Below are 24,896 nucleotides of genomic sequence, written 5' to 3'. Positions count from 1 at the left end.
CACGTTTATTATTTTGTATTATGTTCATGTTGAGTTTACCTATTAAAAAACATGAACTATAACCACGCTGCATTTTGGTCCGCCTCTCCTTCCCAGGAGGAAAGCCGTTACAGAACCACCCATCACAACAGGATCAAGCGGCGTGGTGACAGGCAGCGGAAGCAGGAGCAGCGCAAGGAGGAATGGACATGGGATGATGTATTGGACGGCAAGGGTTGCTACACATGGGAGGAGATCCTGGCGGGAAAGGATCGCCTTCCATGGGAACAGGTGGAGGCAGCCAGGAGAGCAGAGGCAGCCGGAGAGAGGAGCCGGCGATATGAGGGAACACGGCTGGCAAGGAAGCCCGAGAGGCAGCCCCCCAAATTTATTGGGGGGGGGGTCACACAAGAAGTATGGCGAAGCCAGGTAGGAGACCTGAGCCAACTTCCTGTGCTTACCGGAGGGCGAGAGAGACCGGGCAGGCACCGTGTTATGCTGTGGAGCGCACGGTGTCCCCAGTGCGGGTGCAGAGTGGGCATCAAGTCAAGTGCCATGAAGCCGGCTCCACGCATCTGGTCTCCAGTGCGTCTCCTTGGGCCGGCGTACATGGCACCAGCCTTGCGCATGGTGTCCCCGGTTCGCCTGCACAGCCCAGTGCGGGCTATTCCACCTCGCCGCACTGGCAGGGCGACCGGGAACATTCAACCAGGTAAGGTTGGGCAGGCTCGGTGCTCAAGAGCTCCAGTACGCCTGCGCGGTCCGGTCTATCCAGTACCACCTCCACGCATCAGCCCTCCGGTGGCAGCTCCCCGCACTCGCCCTGAGGTGCGTGTCCTCGGCCCAGTACCACCAGTGCCGGCACCAGGCCTACAGTGCGCCTTGTCTGTCCAGCGCTGCCAGAGCCTTCCTCCTCTCCAGCGCTGCCGGAGTCTCCCGCCTGTCCAGCGCTGCCGGAGTCTCCCGCCTGTCCGGCGCTGCCAGAGTTTCTGCCCCTCAGTCCAGAGGCGCCAGAGCTCCTCCGTCCAGCGCTGCCAGAGCTTTCCTCCTCTCCAGCGCTGCCGGAGTCTCCAGTCTGCCCCACGCCGCCTGAGCTACCCGTCTGCCCAGCGCCATCAGAGCCGCCAGTCTGCAAGGAGCCGCCAGTCTGCAAGGAGCCGCCAGTCTGCAAGGAGCCGCCAGTCAGCCAGGAGGCGCCAGTGCCGCCAGTCAGCCAGGAGCCCCCAGTCAGCCAGGAGCCGCCAGTCAGCCAGGAGCCGCCAGGAGCCGCCAGTCAGCCAGGAGCCGCCAGTCAGCCAGGAGCCGCCAGTGCCGCCAGTCAGCCAGGAGCCGCCAGTCAGCCAGGAGCCGCCAGTCAGCCAGGAGCCGCCAGTCAGCCAGGAGCCGTCAGTGCCGCCAGGATCCGCCAGTGCTGCCAGGATCCGCCAGAGCCGCCAGGATCCGCCAGAGCCGCCAGGATCCGCCAGAGCCGCCAGTCAGCCAGGATCCGCCAGAGCCGCCAGTCAGCCAGGATCCGCCAGAGCCGCCAGTCAGCCAGGATCCGCCAGAGCCGCCAGTCAGCCAGGATCCGCCAGAGCCGGCAGTCAGCCAGGATCCGCCAGAGCCGGCAGTCAGCCAGGATCCGCCAGAGCCGCCAGTCAGCCAGGATCCGCCAGAGCCGCCAGTCAGCCAGGATCCGCCAGAGCCGCCAGTCAGCCAGGATCCGCCAGTCAGCCAGGATCCGCCAGAGCCGCCAGTCAGCCAGGATCCGCCAGAGCCGCCAGTCAGCCAGAATCCGCCAGAGCCGCCAGTCAGCCAGGATCTGCCAGAGCCGCCATTCAGCCAGGATCTGCCAGAGTCGTCAGCCAGTACGGAGCTGCCCCTCTGTCCCGAGCTGCCCCTCTGTCCCGAGCTGCCCCTCTGTCCCGAGCTGCCCCTCTGTCCCGAGCTGCCCCTCTGTCCCGAGCTGCCCCTCTGTCCCGAGCTGCCCCTCAGTCCAGTGGGGTAATTTAGAAGGGTCGCCGTGGTTAGGAGGCCACGGAGGCGGACAATGAGGCGGACTAAGACTATGGTGAAGTGGGGGCTACGTCCAGCACCAGAGCCGCCACCGCGGACAGATGCCCACCCAGACCCTCCCCAATAGGTTCAGGTTTTGCGGCCGGAGTCCGCACCTTGGGGGGGGGGGGGGGGGGGGGGGGGGTACTGCCACACCCTGACCATAGTTTGCTTTGTATGTTTCTATGTTTTGTTTGGTCAGGGTGTGATCTGAGTGGGCATTCTATGTTGGAGTGGGCATTCTATGTTTGTCTGTTTCTGTGTTTGGGCCTGATATGGTTCTCAATCAGAGGCAGGTGTTAGTCATCGTCTCTGATTGGGAACCATATTTAGGTAGCCTGTTTTGTTGGGTTTTGTGGGTGGTTGTTTCCTGTCTTTGTGTTTGTTGCACCAGATAGGGCTGTTTCGGTTTTGCCACGTTTATTATTTTGTATTATGTTCATGTTGAGTTTACCTATTAAAAAACATGAACTATAACCACGCTGCATTTTGGTCCGCCTCTCCTTCCCAGGAGGAAAGCCGTTACACAGTGTGTGCAAAAGGCATGAGGAGGTAGGCAATAAATAGGCCATAGGAGCGAATAATTACAATTTAGCAGATTAACACTGGAGTGATAAATGAGCAGATTATGATGTGCAAGTAGAGATACTGGTGTGCAAAATAGCAGAAAAGTAAATCAAATAAAAACAGTATGGGGATGAGGTAGGTAGATTAGGTGGGCTATTTACAGATGGACTGTGTGTCACCAGCAAAGCACCATCACACCTCCGCCATGCTTCACGGTAGAACCACACATGCGGAGATCATCCGTTAACGTACTCTGCGTCTCACAAAGGCATGGTGGTCGGAACCAAAGATCGCAAATTTGGACTCATCAGACCAAAGGACAGATATCCACCGGTCTAATGTTTCTTGGCCCAAGCAAGTCTCTTCTTATTATTGGTGTCCTTTAGCAGTGGTTTATTTGCAGCAATTTGATCAGGAAGAACTGATTCACACAGTCTCCTCTGAACAGTTGATGTTGAGATGTGTCTTGAACTTGAACTCTGTGGTGCAATCTGAGGTGCAGTTAATTGGCTCAAACATATTTAAGAAGGAAAAGAATTCCACAAATTCCCTTTTAACAAGGCACACCTGTTAATTGAAATGCATTCCAGGTGACTACCTCATGAAGCTGGTTGAGAGAATGCCAAGAGTGTGAAAAGCTGTCATCAAGGCAAAGGGTGGCTACTTTGAAGAATCTCAAATATACAATATATTTTGATTTGTTTAACACATTTTTGGTTACTATATGATTCCATATGTGTTATTTCATAGTGTTGATGTCTTCACTATTATTATATAATGTAGAATATAAAGAAAACCCTGAAATGAGTAGGTTTGTCCAAACTTTTGACTGGTACTGTATCAAATTTGGTAATTGAAAGTCTAAAATTGTCCAGGATTTGTTAAGTAATGAAATGTTTAAAAGCTCAGTGCATAATGCTTGTGGTAATATACCCACATCAGTGCAGATTTATATGAAATTAGTATGCACTCTTGTCAGCAAGAAACTCTTTGCTCCTATGTCCTGTGGCCAAACGTAATTTAATTGTTTTAATAGCAGTAGTTTAATTCAGTAGTTTTAATATATTGAGTGACCGTTTGGAATCGAAAACAAATTGTTTACTTCCTCCTCTCAATGTAAGGTCTCAGTTTTCTCTTATTCGGTATCTCTAATTGAAGGTTAGCCATATCATTTCACTTAAATACTGAGAATGTTGAAAATATTGGAAATGATGCAATAGATATTTCAATAAACCGATTTGACATTGTGCAATGTAGTGTGGTTATTATATAATGAATAGGTAACTATTTGATATGTTTCTTTATTAGTTAGGCCAAGGGGAGAGTGGGGTAAGTTGAACCAAAGGGTTAAGTTGAGTCACTCTTAATTCAAGCAAACCATACACAAAATTCATAATTTGACCAAATATTTAGGAAATGGTCATAATTTCATGGAGTCTTATCCTTATTCATGATGCGTGTATCTAAACCAAAGTAGATACTTCTAAGATTGTTCTATACATCAGTTGGGGTCTCTATAAGCTTCAACATGAGGTCCTTAACCTAGCATGAAAGTGCATCCTTGTAGCTGTGTGGGTGGGCTAATAGTCTAAATATTTGCCTTGGGGCAAGTTGAGTTAATAGCAAGTTGAGCAAATTGAAGTGTTTTCTTCCCAGGAATAATGCAAGGCATTATCGCTGGGATATGAGGTAACAAGTATTTTTTTTAAGTACAAAATCTTTATTAGGTGTTAAGCATTTTCACATTTTAGTCATTTAGCAGATGCTCTTATCCAGAGTGACTTACAGGGGCAAGTAGGATAAAGTGACTTTCTCAAGTGCACACCAGCATATTTTTCACCCTGGTTGGCTCGGGGATTTGAACCAGCAACCTTTCGGCTCCTGTTCCAACGCTCTTAACCACAAGGCTACCTGCTTTTTTTTTGTCCAGACCTCTGGCAGTCTCTATGGGGGTGCCACAGGGTTCAGTTCTCGGGCCGACTCTTTTCTCTGTATATATCAATGGATGTTGCTCGTGCTGCTGGGGATTCTCTGATCCAACTCTACGCAGACGACACCATTCTGTATACTTCTGGCCCTTCAATGGACACTGTGTTAACAAACCTCCAGACGAGCTTCAATGCCATAAATACTCCTTCCTTGGCCTCCAACTGCTCTTAAATGCAAGAAAAACTAAATGCATGCTCTTCAACCGATCGCTGCCTGCACCCACCCGCCTAGCATCACTACTCTGGACGGTTCTGACTTAGAATATGTGGACAACTACAAATACCTAGGTGTCTGGTTAGACTGTAAACTCTCCTTCCAGACTCACATTAAGCATCTCCAATCCTAAATTAAATCTAGAATCAGCATCTTATTTCACAACAAAGCCTCCTTCACTTATGCTGTTAAACATAAAACTGGCTATCTTACCGATCCTTGACTACGGCGATGTCATTTACAAAATAGCCTCCAACACTCTACTCAGCAAATTGGATGTAGTCTATTACAGTGCCATCCGTTTTGTCACCAAAGCCGCATATACTACCCAGCACTGCAACCTGTATGCTTTCGTTGGCTGGCCCTCGCTTCATATTCGTCGCCAAACTCACTGGCTCCAGGTCATCTATAAGTCTTTGCTAGGAAAAGCCCCGCCTTATCTCAGCTCACTGGTCACCATAACAACATCCACCTGTAGCACGCACTCCAGCAGGTATATTTCACTCGTCTTCCCCAAAGCCAACTCCTCTTTTGGCTGCCTTTCCTTCCAGTTCTCTGATGCCAATGACTGGAACGAATTGCAAAAATCACTGAAGCTGGAGACGTATCTCCCTCACTAACTTTAAGCATCAGCTGTCAGAGAAGCTTACCAATCATTGGACCTGTACACAGCCCATCTGTAAATATCCCACAACTACCTCATCCCCATATTGTTTTTTTTTTTTTTTGCTCCTTTGCACCCCAGTATCTCTACTTGCACATCATCTTCTGCACATCTATCACTCCAGTGTTAATGCTAAATTGTAATTATTTTGCCACTATGGTCTATTTATTGCCTTACCTACCTATCTTACTACATTTGCACACACTGTATATAGATTGTTCTATTGTGTTATTGACTGTACGTTTGTTTATCCCATGTGTAACCCATGTGTTGTTTTTGTTGCACTGCTTTGATTTATCATGGCCAGGTCGCAGTTGTTAATGAGAACTTGTTCTCAACTGGCCTATCTGGTTAAATAAAGGTGAAATAAAAAATCTAATGTTTAGGATGCTCTGGATCGATGTGAACTACAGCGTGTTCCAGTTCCCGCCAATATCCAGCAACTTTGCACAGCCATTGAAGAGAAGTGGGACAATATTCCACAGGCCACAATCAACAGCCCGATCTACGCAGACGAAGAGGATCAGAATATGAAGGAGATTTGTCATGCTGCATGAGGCAAATGGTGGTCACACTAGATACTGACTAGTATTCTGATCCACGCCCCTATCTTTTGCATATCTGTATTCCCAGTCATGTGAAATCCATAGATTAGGGCCTAATTAATATATTTCAATTGACTGATTTCCTTATATGAACTGTAACTCAGTAAAGTTGTTGCATTTTTGTTCAGTGTATATTTCCCTTGACAGAGTAATGCTGAATGTAAAAACATTGCTCAAATTACCACATTCTCACCTACTACAGAAATAAAGGTACTGTGTTGTGGTCTCACCAATTCTCTTCAGTCTCACCAAATATACTCTGCTCAAAAAAATAAAGGGAACACTTAAACAACACAAGTCAATCACACTTCTGTGAAATCAAACTGTCCACTTAGGAAGCAACACTGATTGACAATAAATTTCACATGCTGTTGTGCAAATGGAATAGACAACAGGTAGAAATTATAGGCAATTAGCAAGACACCCCCAATAAATGAGTGGTTCTGCAGGTGGTGACCCACAGACCACTTCTCAGTTCCTATGCTTCCTGGCTGATGTTTTGGTCACTTTTGAATGCTGGCGGTGCTTTCACTCTAGTGGTAGCATGAGACTGAGTCTACAACCCACACAAGTGGCTCAGGTAGTGCAGCTCATCCAGGATGGAGCATTGGCGAGCTGTGGCAAGAAGGTTTGCTGTGTCTGTCAGCGTAGTGTCCAGAGCATGGAGGTGCTACCAGGAGACAGGCCAGTACATCAGGAGACGTGGAGGAGGCCGTAGGAGGGCAACAACTCAGCAGCAGGACCGCTACCTCCGCCTTCGTGCAAGGAGGAGCACTGCCAGAGCCCTGCAAAATGACCTCCAGCAGGCCACAAATGTGCATGTGTCTGCACAAACGGTCAGAAACAGACTCCATGAGGGTGAGGGCCCGACGTCCACAGGTGGGGGTTGTGCTTACAGCCCAACAGCGTGCAGGACGTTTGGCATTTGCCAGAGAACACCAAGATTGGTAAATCCGCCACTGGCGCCCTGTGCTCTTCACAGATGAAAGCAGGTTCACACTGAGCACATGTAACAGACGTGACAGAGTCTGGAGACGCCTTGGAGAACGTTCTGCTGCCTGCAACATCCTCCAGCATGACTGGTTTGGCGGTGGGTTAGTCATGGTGTGGGGTGGCATTTCTTTGGGGGGCCGCACAGCCCTCCATGTGCTCGCCAGAGGTAGCCTGACTGCCATTAGATGCCGAGATGAGATCCTCAGACCCCTTGTGAGACCATATGCTGGTGCGGTTGGCCCTAGGTTCCTCCTAATGCAAGACAATGCTAGACCTCATGTGGCTGGAGTGTGTCAGCAGTTCCTGCAAGAGGAAGGCATTGATGCTATGGACTGGCCCACCCGTTCCCCAGACCTGAATCCAATTGAGCACATCTGGGACATCATGTCTCGCTCCATCCACCAACGCCACGTTGCACCACAGACTATCCAGGAGTTGGCGGATGCTTTAGTCCAGGTCTGGGAGGAGATCCCTCAGGAGACCAGCCGCCACCTAATCAGGAGCATGCCCAGGTGTTGTAGGGAGGTCATACAGGCACGTGGAGGCCACACACACTACTGAGCCTCATTTTGACTTGTTTTAAGGACATTACATCAACGTTGGATCAGCCTGTAGTGTGGTTTTCCACATTAATTTTGAGTGTGACTCCAAATCCAGACCTCCATGGGTTGATAAATTTGATTTCCATTGATCATTTTTGTGTGATTTTGTTGTCAGCACATTATACTATGTAAAGAAAATAAGTATTTAATAAGAATATTTCATTCATTCAGATCTAGGATGTGTTATTTTAGTGTTTTTTTTTAGCAGTGTATTACACATACAAGATCACAGGGGGTGCCACTTGTTCCGTTTTAGCAGTCTGCTCTGTGTCAGCTTCATTGGCTGGGCCCCATGACCTTATACTTTGGTACATTCACAGATGGATTATTAGAAGCAATTGCTATTATGTGTCTTCAGTGTTGGGGAAGCTACTCTGAAAATAGTTTACCAAGCTACCGATATCTTTACATTGAAAGAAGTTAAGCTACACTAAAGCTACCCTAAAATATAGTTTACGTAACTAAAGTAACTTTGAAAAAATAGTCCACTACATTCAAACTACTTCATGAAAAATGTTCATATGTAAATCTGAAATGTCAATGACTCCAAATTGCAAAAACAGATCACGTTGGGGTAATATGGTAACAACAATGTGTAATTTAGCCTATTAAACACAACTATGTTTCAGGTGAGAATTGTGCAGGTATGATCCCGGAAAATAAAGGACATTTTCTACTTCACCCATATTTTATTTTAGCAAAAAAAGTAGTTTGTAGTTCCACTACTTAGCTACACTGCTACATGGCAATGTAACAGTACAAATTTAGACCGTCCCCTCGCCCATACCCGGGCGCGAACTAGGGACCTTCTGCACACATCACCGAGACTATTTTCTTTCATAAATGTAGGCTTATTGTTTAGACTTGAACCTAGGCTATATAGGCAACGGCTTTTCTCAGGTATGTTATTAAACTTTTTGCACACTTCACAAGCAGTTTAACCATTTAGCAGAATAACATTTACCATAATAACACAGCTCTGGCTAGCAAAACGAAATAACCCAAATTTGATCCCAAAATTATCTAAAAATGCTACTTTCTTGGCACATTCGTTTTTGCCTACGTGCACGAAGTGCTGATCGACAAACAAAAGACAACACAATACGACTGCCATCCAATTGTGTCGTGTGCATCACAGGGCACGCCTCCCCTGTCCTCGCTCTCACTGCCAAATTGTGCATGCTGTCCCACCAGAAGCATCAGTGTTGTTTGCTGCGATAGACGTTTCACTCCGAGTTTTTGGGTTCATTTTTGTACTTTCTTGATCGGAGCGCTCATAATATGAAGAATATGACGCTACGAAAGCTTAAAAAAGTAAACTCCAGTGATCCATCTGGTAGACTTTCGAGTCCGGACGATATTTACTTTCCGTCCTCAAAGTCAGACAGTTGTAAAACTATGGATTTACCAACTAATTCGGAAGTGTATAATTACAAGACTTTAGCTTACTCTGGTGGAACGTTGCCAAGGAACTTCAGAAAGGTGTGTATCCTGTTTAACTTTATCACTTTAACTTTCACTTGCTCCTTCAATCAAGTAATCTAGCATAATAGACACATCAATGAAAGCACATAATTTCAGTTAGCCAAATACAGTGTCACTTGCCCGTAAAGTACAGAGGCCAGCGGATACGCTCAATATTTAAATATGGATTTCCTTGTGGCGTCTCACACGAGCACATACATTGACGTCTGTTGTTCATTATGAGTGGAGACATTAGCCTATCTGTGACGACATTTTATTTAATTTGAAATAGCAGTGTGAGTATTTGTGACCTTTTGTCAGAGCCCGACATGGATGACCTGTTGCATCTGTTCCCCATTTTGATATAAACTTTGTATAAATGTTGACACACACTGAAGCAAAAACACATGTCACACACTTGTCACGTACTAAAGCGTGCCCCTTCCTGACCACAGGACCACCCACACATTACTCTTTGAGTGCCACACTCCAGACTCCCTCTTGATTCGGTGCGATCCAACCATTTCATAATATCTCTGCATTGAGAAATTAGTTTGGCATCAAATTAGTATTTATAGGCAGGCAAACAATGTACTGTGGCAGAACATGGCCTCACAAGGAACAGTGCTGACTTTACTAGTGAATTAACATGGCCACGCATCATCATAATCTGAGAATGTACTGTGATGTAGACTGGTAAAACTGTTATTATGGGGTGTGTGTGTGTGTGTGTGTGTGTGTGTGTGTGTGTGTGTGTGTGTGTGTGTGTGTGTGTGTGTGTGTGTGTGTGACACAACAGCATTGGTTGTCCCAGTTATGTAGTGTTACTGTACTGTCTTAGGAGGCCAGCCAGAGTTATGTGGAGGCCTCCTTCGTACATCTCATAATCATCTGGAGCCTAGGACCACAACAGGGCATTGTGCAGGGGACCCTGCTCTGCTCCTACCACCCCCATGGGTCTCTCTCTGGGTACTTGGGAATAAATTAAGTCATTGAGGGGCCCAGGACAATTCTGGCAGTGTAAATATATATTATTAAAAAAATACATTTTAATACCCAATGAGGCAGTGACACAAAGTGCCCTTTCATAGGGGCCACATTTAAAATAATTGAGGTAGAACAGAGGTGAATTGATTGTAGTGTAGGCTAAATACGGTAAGGGATGTAGTGTAAGAGATACTTGTAGTTTACACTAGGTAAAGTGTAGGTTGTAGGTGTAGGTTTGGGTCTCCCAAAGTCCCAATTTGGTTTGGGGTTTCCCTCAATGCAGGGAATGTGCCAAGAGGCCCAAGGCTCCAATCCATACACACGTCTTGTGTGTCTACATTCTGAATGTAACCTGTAGAAATGGGGAGATATTTTTTATCATTATCAGAAAAAACAGAACACAGTTTGGTTTGATCAGCAGTCTGGGCCTCACAAGTCAGTGGACTCCGATGTAGATAATTAAATATAGATTTCCAAAACCTCTCCTGTGACTAATCACAGTAAATAGGGTCAACCGAGAGCAGACAGTCAGACACAGACATACTGGTTTTTATCTGTAATGGTTTCTTACCCATGTTTTGGCTCAGTAGCTTGAACACAAACATAGACACCAAACACACACAACATGCCTCAGGAGGACTTGGTGGACAAGACACATAAGCGAGAGTTTGAGGTATGTTCTGCAAACCTGGCCTGCGTAGGTAGGAAGAAAATCCCCTTTGCGTGCAGTGTGATTTCTGTTTGAACCTTTAGACACCTGTCTGTGTTTGTTATTTCATGTCCATCATGTTTTCTCGTCACAGAATGGTGGGCTGCAGAAGAGGAATCCCCTGACTCAGACCACAGAGCCACGGAGGTAAGGCAAACAGTCATCTCTCCCCCTGGCATCAGTTACAGGACACATCTGCCTTTCTGTCACTTCTCACTCTTGACTGTGTTGGAGGGAAGCATATATCATACACAGAATGCCAGAACAGCATTAGTAAATCCTTTCATTCACCACAGACTCAAATGATGCGTTACAGTGGGCTGCTTTCAGAGTAATTTGAGTAGGCCTCTGGGCTCAGCTTTTGGGAGGATTGAATGGAGTGAGTTACAGAAATTCAGCAGTACAGTAACCTTTTGTATTTGCGGTTATTACTATTTACGGAGCGACTTCTCTGGACCCCTCTTCCCGACAGCGAAAGGTCTGAAACGTCTGTACTTTAGAGACAGTCTCTGCTCTACTTGTTTGGCTGCTCAGAGAACAGGCTACTCTGGTGAATGTTGCTAGTTTAATAAAGTTAGATCAAAGCTGAATGTCTGCAAGATCACAATGATAGTATTCCACATAACAGAACCAAATATAATGGCATAGTATAATGTTATTCTAAGACAAAACACCACCTAATCTCTGAAGAGATTTTAGGTTGATTGTGCGAATGGTTGCATTTTTTTTCTCGTGGCCAAAACTCAACAGCATGTGCCACTAGGAAAAATATGCTTTTTTTATTGAAACTAAACACAGGTATGCTACAGTCTGTTAACATCTGCTCTAAAATTATTTCACTGTACATAACTCATAAGGATACTTGAAACAACACTGTATGACTCAAGATCTGAACACGTATCCCCATGAAACTGATTGAGATCAATGGTTGTGGCATGCAGATGCTGCATGGTCATTTCACTGATAAAACTTGTATAATGATCATTTACGATTGACAATCATTTGTGTGTGAGAATCGCATGCACAGAACGTGATTCAGCTCTGGAGGGGATTCTGAGGGACTAGATGGTTATCTACAGATACTACTTTTTGACATTCTAGTGTATTATGCATTTTTATATAATTTATAGATGTTGTTTTGATGTAGAGGGGACACTGTAGACCACTGCCCAGTTAGACCTTTGGACATGTGACCTTTCATGACGCAAAGAGGTTTTTAGAAACAAAAGAGAGCTTGTCACGTTTTGGGGAACAGAAGTATCTGGTCATGTCATTTAGATCTATGTCCTGTTACTGTAGCAGGACTGTAGTTATTTTCATAGTAGTGTACTTTGGATGGTTTGTAATGCCATTTAGATTTGTTAACTTTAAGATTTTATCATCCCTGCCTAAATGAAAACAACCTTTTCACTATTTCAATACTGGTTTGTTTTTGCTTAAAACATTTGCCATTTTAGAGTTCAGTTTAACTATGAGTGTATTACACAGCTAGGTATCATGATGTCCATCATCCATGCAGTTTTTGCAGAGAAAACGATTCTAGAGTAGATAACCTGGCAAGGTATTATCTGGAGATAGCCAGAGTGCAATGGAGTGCCCCCCATAGATACTATTTCATCATATAACATTTTCTATGAGAATGAGCTTCAGTGCCTTCAGAAAGTATTCACATCCCTTGATTTTTTTCTCTCCACCATTTGTTGTTACAGCCTGAATGTAACATGGATTAAATGTAGATCTTTTTGTCACAGGCCTACACACAATATCCCATAATGTCAAAGTGGAATTATGTTTTTTTAAATGAACACATTCATTTCTGCATCCGGCGCCAACAGAGATGGCCGCCTCGCTTCGCGTTCCTAGGAAACTATGCAGTTTTTTGTTTTTTTGTGTTATTTCTTACATTGGTACCCCAGGTCATCTTAGGTTTCATTACATACAGTCGAGAAGAACTACTGAATATAAGAGCAACGTCAACTCACCATCAGTACGACCAGGAATGACTTTCCCGAAGCGGATCCTGTGTTCTGCCTTTCACCCAGGACAACGGAATGGATCCCAGCCTGCGACCCAAAACAAAGACGTCGTAAAAGAGGGAAACGAAGCGGTCTTCTGGTCAGGCTCCGGAGACGGGCACATCGCACACCACTACCTAGCATACTTCTCGCCAATGTCCAGTCTCTTGACAACAAGGTTGATGAAATCCGAGCACGGGTAGCATTCCAGAGGGACATCAGAGACTGTAACGTTCTTTGCTTCACGGAAACATGGCTCACTCGAGAGACGCTAACGGAATCGGTGCAGCCAGCTGGTTTCTTCATGCATCGCGCCGACAGAAACAAACATCTTTCTGGTAAGAAGAGGGGCGGGGGCGTATGCCTTATGGTTAACGAGACGTGGTGTGGTCACAACAACATACAGGAACAAGTCCTTCTGTTCACCTGATTCACCTGATTCACCTGTTCACCTGATTTAGAATTCCTCACAATCAAATGTTGACCGCATTATCTACTAAGGGAATTATCTTCGATTATAATCACAGCCGTACATATTCCCCCCCCAAGCAGACACATCGATGGCTCTGAACGAACTGTATTTGACTCTTTGCAAACTGGAAACCACATATCCTGAGGCTGCATTCATTGTCGCTGGGGATTTTAACAAGGCTAATCTGAAAACAAGACTCCCTAAATTGTATCAGCATATCGATTGCGCAACCAGGGCTGGTAAAACCTTGGATCCTTGCTATTCTAACTTCCACGATGCATAAATGCCCTCCCCCGCCCTCCTTTTGGAAAAGCTGACCACGACTCCATTTTGTTGCTCCCTGCCTACAGACAGAAGCTAAAACAAGAAGCTCCCACGCTGAGGTCTGTTCAACGCTGGTCCGACCAATCTGATTCCACGCTCCAAGACTGCTTCCATCACGTGGACTGGGATATGTTCCGCATTGCGTCAAACAACAACATTGATGAATACGCTGATTCGGTGAGCGAGTTCATTAGAACGTGCATTGAAGATTCCCAAACCAGAAACCGTGGATTGATGGCAGCATTCGTGTGAAACTGAAATTGCGAACCACTGCTTTTTATCAGGGCAAGGTGACCGGAAACATGACCAAATACAAACAGTGTAGCTATTCCCTCCGCAAGGCAATCAAACAAGCTAAGTGTCAGTATAGAGACAAAGTCGAGTCGCAATTCAACAGCTCAGACACAAGAGGTATGTGGCAGGGTCTACAGTCAATCACGGATTACAAAAAGAAAACTAGCCCCGTCACGGACCAGGATGTCTTGCTCCCAGGCGGACTAAATAACTTTTTTTGCCTGCTTTGAGGACAATACAGTGCCACTGACACGGCCCGCAACCAAACATTCAGACTCTCCTTCACTTCACCTCAGGAGGCAGAAGAAATTTGGCTTGTCACCAAAAGCACTCGCAAACTTCCTCAGGTGCACAATCAAGAGCATCCTGTCGGGCTGTATCACCGCCTGGTACGGCAACTGCTCCGCCCACAACCGTAAGGCTCTCCATAGGGTAGTGAGGTCTGCACAACGCATCACCGGGGGCAAACTACCTGCCCTCCAGGACACCTACACCACCCGATGTCACAGGAAGGCCATTAAGATCATCAAGGACAACAACCACCCGAGCCACTGCCTGTTCACCCCGCTATCATCCAGAAGGCGAGGTCAGTACAGGTGCATCAAAGCTGGGACCGAGAGACTGAAAAACAGCTTCTATCTCAAGGCCATCAGACTGTTAAACAGCCACCACTAACATTGAGTGGCTGCTGCCAACACACTGACTCAACTCCAGCCACTTTAATAATGTGAATTGATGGAAATTGATGTAAAATATATCACTAGCCACTTTAAACAATGCTACTTAATATAATGTTTACATACCCTACATGATTCATCTCATATGTATATGTATATACTGTACTCTATATCATCTACTGCATCTTTATGTAATACATGTATCACTAGCCACTTTAAACTATGCCACTTTGTTTACATACCCTACATTACTCATCTCATATGTATATACTGTACTCAATACCATCTACTGCATCTTGCCTATGCCGTTCTGTACCATCACTCATTCATATATCTTTATGTACATATTCTTTATCCCTTTACACTTGTGTGTATAAGGTAGTAGTTTTGGAATTGTTAGTTAGATTACTCGTTGGTTATTACTGCATTGTCGGAACTAGAAGCACAAGCATTTCGCTACACTCGCATTAACATCTGCTAACCATGTGTATGTGACGTCCGGGATAGGAAGGGTTTGGCCGGTAGGGATATCCTTGTCTCATCGCGCACCAGTGACTCCTGTGGCGGGCCGGGCGCAGTGCGCACTAACCAAGGTTGCCAGGTGCACGGTGTTTCCTCCGACACATTGGTGCGGCTGGCTTCCGGGATGGATGTGCGCTGTGTTAAGAAGCAGTGCGGCTTGGTTGGGTTGTGTATCGGAGGACGCATGACTTTCAACCTTCGTCTCTCCCGAGCCCGTACGGGAGTTGTAGCGATGAGACAAGATAGTAGCTACTAAACAATTGGATACCACGAAATTGGGGAGAAAAAGTGCTAACATTTTAAATGTATATATATATTTTTTATCATGTTAGTAGGCAATATTAACTAGGGAAATTGTGTCACTTCTCTTGCGTTCTGTGCAAGCAGAGTCAGGGTATATGCAGCAGTTTGGGCCGCCTGGCTCGGTGCGAACTGTGTGAAGACCATTTCTTCCTAACAAAGACCAGAATTGTACATAATTATGACATAACATTGAAGGTTGTACAATGTAACAGCAATATTTAGACTTAGGGATGCCACCCATTAGATAAAATACGGAACTGTTCCGTATTTCACTGAAATAATAAACGCTTTGTTTTCGAAATGATCGTTTCCGGATTTGACCATAGGTCATTACTAAGGCTTGTATTTCTGTGTGTTTATTATATTATAATTAAGTCTATGATTTGATAGAGCAGTCTGACTGCGGTGGTAGGCAGCAGCAGGCTCATAAGCGTTCATTCAAACAGCACTTTCCTGCGTTTGCCAGCAGCTCTTAGCAATGCTTGAAGCACTGCGCTGTTTATGACTTCAAGCCTATCAACTCCTGAGATTAAGCTGGTAACACTATAGTGCCTATAAGAACATCCAATAGTCAAAGGTAAATGAAATACAAATGGTGTAGAGAGAAATAGTCCTATAATTCCTATAATAACTACAAACTGTAACTTCTTAACTGGGAATATTGAAGACTCATGTTAAAAGCAACCACCAGATTTCATATGTTCTGAGCAAGGAACTTAAACGTTAGCATTTTTACATGGCACATATTGCACGTTTACTTTCTTCTCCAACACTGTTTTTGCATTATTTAAACCAAATGGAACATGTTTCATAATTTTTTTGAGACTAAATAGATTTTATTTAGGTATTATATTAAGGTTAAATATTATTACAATATATATATATATATATATATATATATATATATATATATATATATATATATATATATATATGCAAAGAAAGAAAGCTTTTAGAGAATAAAAATATTCCAAAACGTGCATCCTGTTTGCAACACGGCACTAAAGTAATACTGCAATTAATACAAAGTGTTGTATTGGATTTGCTCCAAACATAACACATTACTGAGTAACTCTCCATATTTTCAAGCCTAGTGGTAGCTGCATCATGTTATGGGTATGCTTGTAGTCGATAAGGACTGGGAAATTTTTCAGGATAAAAAATAAACGGTATGGAGCTAAGAAAAGGCAAAATCCTAGAGGAAAACCTGGTTCAGTCTGCTTTCTAACACTGGGAGATGAATTCACATTTCAGCAGGACAATAACCTAAAACACAAGGCCAAATATACGCTGGAGTTGCTGACCAAGAAGACGGTAAAGTTTCTTGAGTGGCCAAATTAGTTTTGACTTAAATCTCTGGCAAGACCTGAAAATGGTAGTCTAATGATCAACAACTAATTTGGAGTTTGAACAATTTTGGAAAGAATAATGTGTAAATGTTGCACATTCCAGGTGTGGAAAGCTCTTAGAGACTTACCCAGAAAGACTCAGCTGTTATTGCTGCAAAAGGTGCTTCTACAAAGTATTCACTCAGATGTGTGAATGCTTATGTAAATTAGGTATTTCTGTATTAGATTTTCAATAAATTATCAAAAATTTATACAAAAATGTTTTAACTATCAATGTGTGTAGATGTGTGATAAAATAAAAATATGTAATCCATTTTGAATTCAGGTTGTAACACAAAATGTGGAATAAGTCAAAGGGTATGAATACTTTCTGAAGGCACTGATGTGCACCAGGTGGTGATGTCGCCAGTCACAATTGACTCGTGGCTCAATACTGCAAGTAAATGAAAACTAATATCAAACTCATTTAATCATAGCCACATTTTTATTTTGTGTTTTAGAGAAATTATCCTGGAGAAGAAGGATGGGGAGACGTTTGGCTTTGAGATTCAGGTAAGAGGATAATAGACGTGGGAGGTGGTATGGTACGAGGGATTTCTGGATTTATAAGGGTAATTTAACAGGATTTTCCTTCTCTCTCATGTTCACATTAACGTTGATGAGATTTGTTCTCTCCAACCATGTGGATGATTTCACCCCATAAATCAAATAAGATTTAGTGGAGTGTTTGCATGTGTTGAAAGCATCAAAGGTCGCCATCATATCTGTCAAATACAGGGAGAAATGTATCCGTGAGCCTCATACTCACAGTATAAGGCTCTGATGTATCCCATAACTATTTATTTAACCTTTATTTAACTAGGCAAGTCAGTTGAGAACAAATTCTTATTTACAATGACGGCCTACACCAGCCAAACCCGGACGACGCTGGGCCAATTGTGCACCGCCCTATGAGACTCCCAATCACGTCTGGTTGTAATACAGCCTGGATTCCAACCAGTGTGTCTGTAGGGATACCTCTACCACTGAGATGCAGTGTCTTAGACCACCGCACCACTCGGGACTTGATATGAGTTTTTTTTCTCTCGCTTTTTTTCTTTTGGGACCTTTTTTTAATCGGTATGGTTTTGTCAAATCTTCTCACTGCTGCGTGTCGTGTCAGACAGTCTACTATATTCCGATCCCTTGAGGACACTGTAAACAGTCAGATTTCTGCCTTCTTTATTTGTCAGAGCTCCCTCCTCTCTGTCCCCGCAGCCCTTCTTCAGTGCACCACTTGTTGTCAGACAGCCTTATCTCTAAAGAGAGGATGCTGGCCAATGTAAGGGCCATGAAATGATCATTTCCATAGTACTGCTTATATTTAGTGTTGGGATGGAGGTCCCTCTTTTCCTGCTTGGCCCTGTTCTTTAGGAAGTGTGGTCAGAGACAGGAGAGCTGGATGGCTTTAGGATCCTGTGCTTTTTCCATCCTGTCGCTGGACTTCACCAGGCAGTCACCAGTTCTCCCATTCCTTTAGCTTTGAGTGCTGTGGGGATAATGTCAGTATCAACTATGTAAATGTATAGTTAGAGTTGGATTTGCATCTCTAGGGTCATTTGCATGTTTGGTTTCTGTGGAAGGCCCCTGGGACTGGGAAGGTAGGGAGAATGCTCACATTATTTCACATATGTTTCTAGATGGGTGGTTGTACACCCCAGTAGATGGCATTTGACATTATTTATTGGCTGTGGAATTGTCACAATTTTGTCATTGTCAGCTAATGTCTCAACTGACAAGCAAGTCCGTGAAAGCTCTGAGTTTAAACGTCACCTCGGGATAACACTCCGTCAGACAGCAGTGGAATGTGATTCACTTGACAGGAAAACTTAAGGGGAAGTCTGGCTGTGGTTGTTTGTCATATTTGCCTCCAAGACAGAAACTGTCATGTGAATCAATCTAAGAAAGATTGTCAACAAAATGGTGATAGAGTGGAAAATGTTTGCTTGTCAGTTTTGGTCCCAATAGTGCTGGTTTACCTTTTTTTATCTCTCTGCAGTATGAGGACAGGGAATGTTTTTTAATGTCACTGGTAAACCATAATATAATTTGTCTGATTTGTTCTAACCAAATTTGTTGATAAAGGTCCTTGCTCATGAAGAGACTGCTTTTAACATCCTTTTTCTGATGGACTATGATAGATCGCTGTATTCGTTTTTGATTAACCACGCAAATGGGGCTTCTTTTTTTGCATGTAAACTGATGTTATCTCTCTTCTGTTTGAGTCTCTGTTCAAGGTTGTCTGTCTTGCTGCTTCGTTGTCAGCCAATGTTATCTAATCTGTTGTATAGAACTGGGTTTGTCTGACAGTCCTCACCAGTCAGGCCTTCAAATGCGGACTACAAATATTCCAAAATAATTTGGAAGAGGTGCCCTAGGCTTCCCTGTACCCCATGAACTGTCTTCAAAGTTTCAAATGCCTTTCTCTGTTAAGTAGCAAGGCATAGCGCTTTAGGTATCAACCTCAGGCATACTGTCTGTAAAGAGAATTACTAAGCGTTTGTGATGGGAAATTACCAATGATTTTGAACACGATGCAATGTTTCTGATAATTGTTAACATAGTTTCTCCCATGTCTTGCACCCAATTGTTCCTAAGAATACATTTATTTGACGTGGGAGGTGTAATAATAATTGTAACTCATTCTCCTCATTTCATTTTTCCAGACATATGGGCTGCACCACCAGGACCAGAACTCTGTGGAGATGTGCACATTTGTGTGCAAGGTTCACGACGACAGCCCCGCCCAACAAGCCGGACTCAAAGTCGGTAAGTGGAACTGAAAACCCCGGTTCATTAGGGTCTTTTGAACAGCTTTTAAGTGCATTTGACACATGCATGACCTGCCTTTACTGAAAATGGACCTCACGGGAAGAATAAAGGACAGGTGGTTTTGATAAAGTCCTGTCCCTTTCTTGTTTGCCAGCCAGGATGGTAGTTGTCCCTAAGTAAACACGTGAACAAATGAGTTTCAGTCGGCTGTTTAGGGATGTTCAAATACAAACAAAAAAATGTGCCTACTCATTTTCCAGTCAAACACTATAGGGAGAGATTATTTCAGCAAACATCATGCAGGTCAACTCCCTTGTCTCCGTTGCCGCCTTGCCGGATACAATAACTCAAATGCATACAATGATTTGGCCATGTCTATTTTTATCTCTTTTTTTATTTCATAAATTTCTCAATTTCCTCTTTAGTCTGAAACATTATTTCTCAAAAATACCTCAGACAGAAGCCGTTGCCAATCTTTAAAAAAAAAAATAATTATTATTGCCCATTATATCAGAAACAATAGTGAAAGAAGAAATGGTATATTCTCACATTTTAATTTTTCTAAACCTGATACTAGAGTATTATTCATCTCGGAGATAGAAGGAGCACTAGAGGCAGGGCCAAATTAAACCAGACCTAGACAGACGTCTCTACCCATCTGAAACTAATAACAAACAATCTAATAAACTTACAATACTTTAACAATAACAGAGTAACACACACATGCTTGAATAATATTTTTCAGGCCGTCTTGAAATTAGGAAAAGTGGTTAACAACAGCAGTGGCCTGCCGTGACCACACAGCCAGGGTTTAGGCTAGAAACAGTGTCTGTATCACACATGAGCTGCTCCATAAACCACTGACACTAGCGGGATCAAACCAGTCTCAGTAGACCACAGCTAGGATAAAACCACACTGGAATTAACTGGGTCTGTTTTTGTTAACATGCATGTTGTTTGTGTGCACAGGGGACACCATCGCTAGTGTGAACGAGACCAGCGTGGATGGATATCTACACAAGGAGATTGTTCAGCAAATCAGGGCCTCTGGGAACTCCATTAGGTAAGCAGAGTTCAATGGGAAAGAGAACTGGACTGGTTGTCGACGGTAACAACTTAATTGCTCCACTTTTTGTATTGACCTTATTCAGATCGGTCTATAAAGAGTTCCTTGTGTTCTATGACCATTTTTCAATACTTTTTAGTGTCGTTTTGATACTGATACATCTTTGATCTTCTTGGTTGGGCAATGTTGCGGTCCAAAGTACAAAATCACACAGAATTGATAATGGAGTCATTATCTATCGACCGAGAAGCAGGTTTGTGTTTTTTGTTATGAATCTTGTTCTGGAGCCTGCTCTGCAGTGGTTACTAGCTGGAATAGCCACAGTCATACAATCTGATTTTTAAGCCTAAGTTTAACCACAATGCTAACCTTAATGCCTAACCCTAAATCAAGACCATTCATTTTTGTAATATAGCCAATTTTGACTTTTCAGCTGGCCAATCTAAAGGGAAAGGTGGATACCTAGTCAGTTGTACAACTGAATGCATTCAACTGAAATGTGTCTTCCGCATTTAACCCAACACCTCTGAACTCCTTTAAATAGCTACCATACAATCGATGTACCATGGATGTACTCTAAACAATTTGTTTGCACACCAAAGTTGCCTAGAGGCAAGTCATTTCCCTTTTTTAATATGCAGAATGAACTTTCTCAGTGTTACATTGGAACCATACTCTTGTTCTCTTTGTCTGCTTGTAAACGATGAAAGTCCTATTAGAATCGGGCCCCATTTATAAACTCAGAAGTCAACTCTATAAGAGTGAAGTTAACCACACAAAAGGCCCAGTGCATGCCTCTTGTCTTATTATAGACTTCATCTAATTATTCTTGCCTCTAGTAAACATATAGGCCTACTGAACTATTAAGAGAGAGCTTGTTTCAGCCCAGTAAAAACAAACCCCCTAGAGGTGCACCAGTTGCCAAAGTTGAGTGGGTGTCTTGAAACGTGATACCTTCTGAATCTTTCTCCCCTACTTGCAAACTGTTGAGCCTAGACTAGCATGTTAGGGTCTCCTATATAAGAGCTTTTTTCACAGCTACTTCTGAAGTTCCTCTCTGTTCTTAGTTGGGTCCAGAGTATGCTGTGAATCCTTACTCTACTTGTTTTGTGGCTCTCTGGCCTTCCTGTGTCTGAATGAATAACATTGCTGTGTCTTTCCTTAGGCTGGAAACCGTGTACAGCGACTCCATTCGAAAAGCAGAACTGGAGGCCAGGCTTCAGTATCTAAAGGTGAACATCTCTTCCTATTCCCCTCTGTAGCAAACCTGTGGTGTTGCTTGCTTCAACACAAATGGTTATCCTGTGGGGTGTGACAACAACCATAGGAGTTAAGTATACAGCACAAACAGATCTGGGACCAGGCAAGTGTGTCACTGGGATCAGACGGACAGTGTAGTGAAAAGTCTATAGCCAGCAGACAGAAAGTGCAGTACTCTCACCAGACTAATCACTTTACCAACTGTTTTTCCCTCTTCTCCCACCTGTTTCAGGACTAGCAGCTGCAATGCGCTTACATAATGCTGTGTGAACACCGTGAATGAGAGTAGACACATAGTTATATTCTTACTTTACACTTGGCTGGTAAAAAGGACACTTTTAATGTGTGAAGATAAGTGGCTTTCCTCAAGATGACGGCTGCTGTCCCCAAGCGCCTCCATCAGGGCTACAAATTGAAATCACACAAATTGAAATCACACAAATTATCACCTTTTCTCATTTTTATGCATTTTCTTTCATCAGCAAACCCTACATGAGAAATGGGATGAATACAGATCTTTGATGACGCAAGAGCAGAGGCTGGTTCATGGTAAGTCATTCATTTATGTTGATGTATATCAAATCAAATCACATTTTATTAGTCACATGCGCCGAATACAACAGGTGTAGACTTTACAGTGAAATGCTTACTTACAAGCCCCTAACCAACAATGCAGTTTAAATAATATGAATAAGAATAAGAAATAAAAGGAACAAGTAATTAAAGAGCAGTAGTAAAATAACAATAGCGAGACTGTATACAGGGGGTACAATTACAGAGTCAATGTGCGGGAGCACCGGTTAGTCGAGGTAATATGATCTCAGGTAAATTAATTTAAAGTCCATTTAAGATGTATGCTAAACCAGTGATGTCCATTGTAACACTCTTTCCCTGTGTCATCTAGGCATAGTGATGAGTGATGCTGCTATCTATGAGTCCCTGGAGTCTGCAGGGGTGTACGGTAGTCTGGGTACCCCGAGCCCGGCCACCCTGCGTGCCCTCCGCTGCACCGGCAGCACCAGCAGCAGCGCCAGCCACCTGAGTGCCACCATGGAGGAGGACCCACTCTACCAGACCTGTCTGTACCAGAGGCAGGGCGACCACCTCAACGATGCCCATGGTGACCTTACCAGCAGCACAGAGAAAGACAAACAGAAACCAGAACAGGAGAAGCCTCCACAGGGTAAGCAGAGACTGATCCGCCCCGCCAGTGAGCTCTTCACCTCAGCCAAGACCCACCTGACCCGCAGCTCCAGCACACGCAGCTACCTGAGGGCTTCCAACAATAACTCTTCATCAGCACCAGGGGAGAAAGGTCAAACGGGAGGGTTCAGCTCGCTACAGAGGAAACCCAAACAGAAGAGCTTCCGCCGACACCTCCTCAAGTTCATCCCTGGACTGAACAGAGGCATGGAGGAGGAGAGCAAGCTCTGAGAACTAAATGGACTAAACACCCGAAGAACTAGACTCTTTTTGACCCAAAGACTTAATATTGCCTCTGACTCAACCTTAACAACCAAAGATTTCAACTAGTGCCACAAAGACCAAATGTATCTATCTGTCCAGAAATACCTTTGTACTTGTTCAGATGACTACACATTTGACCCAGCGGAACCAATGGTCCTTTGAGTTCTGAAGCACACTCCAATTTGAGGAGACACCTGTACCTTGGTTACTGTTTCCATAGTTCATAAGTTATTTATTTATTTTTGATTAGTTTGACCTATGTACAGAATGAAGGATTTCGTTTTGTTTTAATTTAGTTTTGTCATCATGACAGTTGAAAATAAATGCCCCATATCTTCACATATAATTTTTTTGTAAGAGACATTTGTTACTGTTTTTGTATCAGTTTGATCTGGTGTTTTCTTGCCAAAAATATCTGCAAATAAATGTGTGGCATTTTGATTTGCCTTGCTTGATTTATAATGAATACTTTGTTACTTGGAGTACATTGTGACTGTCTTCTCCACAGCTGTTCTAAGAAGTTGCAGTTGATCTTTCACTCTCAACTGTGAAGGCATTATTTATATTTATATATATATATATCACACACACACTACCGTTCAAAAGTTTGGGGTCACTTAGAAATGTCCTTGTTTTTGAAAGAACCCAATTTTTTGGGTCCATTAAAATAACATCAAATTGATCAGAAATACAGTGTAGACATTTTTAATGTTGTAAATGACTATTGTAGCTGGAAAGGGCTGATTTTTAATGGAATAGCTACAAAGGTGTACAGAGGCCCATTTTATCAGCAACCATCACTCCTGTGTTCCAATGTCACGTTGTGTTAGCTTATCCAAGTTTATAATTGTAAAAGGCTAATTGATCATTATAAAACCCTTTTGCAATTATGTTAGCACAGCTGAAAAATGTTGTTCTAATTCAAGAAGCAATTAAACTGGCCTTTAGACTAATTGAGTATCTGGAGCATCAGCATTTGTGGGTCCGATTACAGGCTCAAAATGGCCAGAAACAAAGACCTTTCTTCTGAAACGCGTCAGTCTATTCTTGTTCTGAGAAATGAAGGCTCTTCCACTGAAGATCTCGTACAGCGCTGTGTACTACTCCCTTCACAGAACACCGCAGAGTTGCAAAGAAAAAGCCATATCTCAGACTGGACAATAAAAAGAAAAGATTAAGATGGGCAAAAGAACAGACACTGGACAGAGGAAGATTGGAAAAAAGTGTTATGGACAGTCGAATCTAAGTTTAAGGTGTTCGGATCACAAAGAAGGACATTTGTGAGACGCAGAAAAAAATAAAAGATGCTGGAGGAGTGCTTGACGCCATCTGTCAAGCATGGTGGAGACAGTGTGATTGTCTGGGGGTGGTGAAGACAGATATTTGTACAGGGTATAACGGCTCTTGAAGGAAGGCTATCACTCCATTTTGCAACGCCATGCCATACTCTGTGGACAGCGCTTAATTCGAGCCAATTTCCGACAACAGGACATTGACCCAAAGCACAGCTACAAACAATGCAAGAACTAT

General features: G+C 43.7%; 1 protein-coding gene across 1 annotated transcript; it reads left to right on the top strand.

Annotated features, from left to right (window-relative positions):
• The first annotated feature begins 8,760 nt into the window (after positions 1–8,760).
• On the top strand, positions 8,761–23,832 carry LOC110532549 (general receptor for phosphoinositides 1-associated scaffold protein). The gene is made up of 8 exons (XM_021616537.2): positions 8,761–9,128; positions 10,901–10,953; positions 17,263–17,314; positions 19,468–19,570; positions 20,543–20,636; positions 21,805–21,871; positions 22,382–22,448; positions 22,804–23,832. The coding sequence occupies exons 1-8, from the start codon at positions 8,928–8,930 to the stop codon at positions 23,331–23,333; spliced, it is 1,167 nt and encodes a 388-aa protein (XP_021472212.2). The 5' UTR covers positions 8,761–8,927; the 3' UTR covers positions 23,334–23,832.
• The last annotated feature ends 1,064 nt before the right edge of the window (positions 23,833–24,896 follow it).

The sequence above is a fragment of the Oncorhynchus mykiss genome, chromosome 9, assembly GCF_013265735.2.
Source record: "Oncorhynchus mykiss isolate Arlee chromosome 9, USDA_OmykA_1.1, whole genome shotgun sequence".
Taxonomy (NCBI): Eukaryota; Metazoa; Chordata; class Actinopteri; order Salmoniformes; family Salmonidae; genus Oncorhynchus; species Oncorhynchus mykiss.
Note: the sequence above shows the minus strand (reverse complement) of the source record. Positions and strands in the feature narration are given on the sequence as shown.

Excerpts from the sequence above, each read along its gene's own strand:
- LOC110532549 (XM_021616537.2), top strand. The coding sequence starts at position 8,928 with ATGAAGAATATGACGCTACGAAAGCTTAAAAAAGTAAACTCCAGTGAT. Across the intron at positions 10,954-17,262 it reads CAGACCACAGAGCCACGGAG|AGAAATTATCCTGGAGAAGA; the intron begins GTAAGGCAAACA and ends TTTGTGTTTTAG. Across the intron at positions 19,571-20,542 it reads ACAAGCCGGACTCAAAGTCG|GGGACACCATCGCTAGTGTG; the intron begins GTAAGTGGAACT and ends TTGTGTGCACAG.